Consider the following 2,658-nt stretch of genomic DNA (forward strand, 5'->3'; position numbering starts at 1 on the left):
TCAGGAGTTAGGGGTCTGGGGTGGTGGTGGGCGGTGTTCTGGCAGTCTGGGCACCCCGTTGATATTCGCCCGCTTGGAGCCATCTCCGCCTCCATCCATCTCCTCGCTCTGCCCGCACAGTTTGAGCGCCCGCGAGATAAACACGTCCAGGTCAAAGTGCGTCTCCTCCCCACCGGCGCGCGGGTTCCGGGAGGGCTGGGGCGTGGCGTCAAAACAGGAGGAAGACGAGGACGAAGATGGGATAGGAGGAGGAGGAGACGCCGGAGGAAGAGGAGAGGAGGGAGAGGAGGGCAGCAGCGAGGGAAGGAAGGAGGAGGGAGGGGGACTGAGCCTCTCGTCGTCGTCGTCGAGGTCGACGGGAGGACGCCGCACGGGCGAGCAGCGCAGGAAGACGGGCACCGAGGGCGCGAGCTCGGTGGGGGAGAGGGGGAGAGGCGGGGAGGAGGGGCAGCCGGTCAGGGGTTCCGGGGGCGGGCTGGGCGAGCAGAGGCGTGACTGCGTGCTTTCCACCCAGCGGGAGATCTCCCGGAACAGGTCGCCCGTGTCCCCGGTGGGCAGGTCCTCCACGCCGCCCCCTACGGGCGCCACGGGGCGCGACGACGACGACGGCGGCGGCGGCGGCAGCAGGCTGTTGCGCTTCCAGTGCGACAGGTCGAGGATGAGCTTGGGCTCGGAGTAGTGCTGCGGCTTGCCCTCGCGCCAGGCGATCCGGTCCAGGTACGACGGCGAGCCCACCTTGTAGTCGCACGAGCGGCCGCAGTCCAGCTCGGCGAAGCCGCCGGCGCGCTCCAGGGAGGAGTGGGAGTGGTCTAGGAAGCGCTCTGCCGAGCTGCTGTGGGAGTACTTCCTGGGGTCCACCTGCGCCTCCTCCTCCGGATGGGAGGAGTGGAACCCCGCCCGGGGGTCTCTCTGCACCCCCTCCTCTTCCTCCTCCTCCTCCTCCAACTCCTCGCCATCCCCCAGGTCGGAGGCTCGGGGGCGGGGCACGCACTGGCAGCGCCCGTGCTGCTGCCAGCAGAGGTCTGAGGACAGACTGGCGTCGTACCTGGGCAGGTGAGGAGAGGAGACGCAGAGCAGGGTTATAATAGTTTAGCTTTTTTCATTATTATTTTTTTTTTATATCGTTTTAACTTTTTGTGTTCAATTTCAGATTAGTTTTAATTAGTTTTTAAAGCAGATTTGCTAGTTTAGTTTAGTTTTTATTTTTTGATAATGCTTAGTTTTAGTTTAGTTTTTATTAGTTTCAGTATTAGTTTTTGTTTGTTTTTTTTCTGCGCTAGCCTCGTGAGACCATCCTGATCTCGTGAGCTCATGTTGTTTCACTCTGTGCAAAACTAACCATCTGGCGGACGTCAGATTACTTCTGCGCAGGGGCACAGCTAAAGAAATAATGGAGGATAGATTTCATATCCATCCAAAATACTAGGCTTATGTATGGAATGAAAAAGACTAAAACTAAGGACATTTTCTCTACATTTTTAGTTTATTTTAGTTAGTTTTGTAAACACACAATACAGTTTTAGTTAGTTATCGTTTTTTTGTAAAGCCTAGTTTTTATTTTTATTTCAGTTAATTAAAATGTTTTTTCACACCTAGTTTTCGTTTTTTAGTTAGTTTTCGTTAACTATAATAACCTTGATGCAGAGTGAAGTAATTTACTGGCCCTGCAGTGGTGGAACGAACTGCCCACTGACGTCAGGACAGCAGAGTCGCTGACCGTCTTTCGGCGCAGGCTTAAAACTCACCTCTTCAAGAAGTACTACAACGATCCACCCTCTTAAGCACCTATTGTATTTTAGATTGCTATTCTTGCACTTTGCCTTCAGCACTAGATTATGCTCTTAGTCACTTGTTTTAGAGAGATGCACTTGTGAGTTCTGGCGAGTAGTAGTACTCGGCTTTTCCTACGTTAAATGCAATTATTGTTAGTTGCTTTGGATAAAAGCATCTGCTAAATGACTGTAATGTACTGTAATGTAATGTAATGTCATTTATAGGACAGTTGCGGTTGTAACCGAGTGAAAGCTGAGTCCTTGTGAGTCCTTGAGAAGGTTGTAGAGTTGTCGGTTAAACTCACTCCCCCAGTATAAATACCACCCAGCCGCACCGATGAAGAGCTAGCTTTTCATCGGCGTAGCTGGATAAGATGGCGTTTGCGATGCCAGAGACACGGGTTCAAATCCCGCCTATAGAGCATGCCGAAATACATTGGTAACACTGTGTTGTCACTTGTCTCATCCTTCTGCAGTGGCTCAAGTGGATAGTTCATAGTAATATGCTAGATTTGTCATTCGCCCACACAAACAGACAGACACACACACACACACATCCAGAACAAGCTACAGTAATTGGCTGTTAACCGAGCAGACTGGAAGGTGACGTCAGTGATTGTGGGGGGGAGAGAGATTTATTGGAGTTGTTAACAAGTGTCTGTTTCTCTAAGCTCCGCGCGAAGCTCGCTCGCTCTCTCTCTCTCTCTCCCTCTCCCTCTCTCTCACTCTCCCTCTCCCTCTCTCTCTCTCTCTCTCTCTCTCTCCCCCTCAGGCCATTATTCTCATCTCAGATTTGACACAACACACGTTTGAATTAAACATCATCTGAAACTACCACAAGCTCCTTCCCTGAGGAGCATCGCGTTAATGTTTGTTCTGTCTTACG

At 51.8% G+C, this 2,658-nt stretch overlaps 1 protein-coding gene across 1 annotated transcript in view; it reads right to left on the reverse strand.

Moving 5' to 3' along the window:
• The window catches only part of mapk4 (mitogen-activated protein kinase 4), a gene marked incomplete at both ends in the record, with an annotated part of 8,891 nt that continues 6,233 nt past the window's right edge, over nucleotides 1–2,658 (reverse strand). Inside the window, 2 exons of the mRNA XM_084439637.1 lie at nucleotides 1–195; nucleotides 373–1,045. Of these exons, the coding sequence (XP_084295763.1) occupies nucleotides 1–195; nucleotides 373–1,045 (868 nt within the window). The remainder of the gene's footprint in view (nucleotides 196–372; nucleotides 1,046–2,658) is intronic.

This window comes from Borostomias antarcticus (assembly GCF_949987555.1).
Source record: "Borostomias antarcticus genome assembly, chromosome: 6".
NCBI lineage: Eukaryota > Metazoa > Chordata > Actinopteri > Stomiiformes > Stomiidae > Borostomias > Borostomias antarcticus.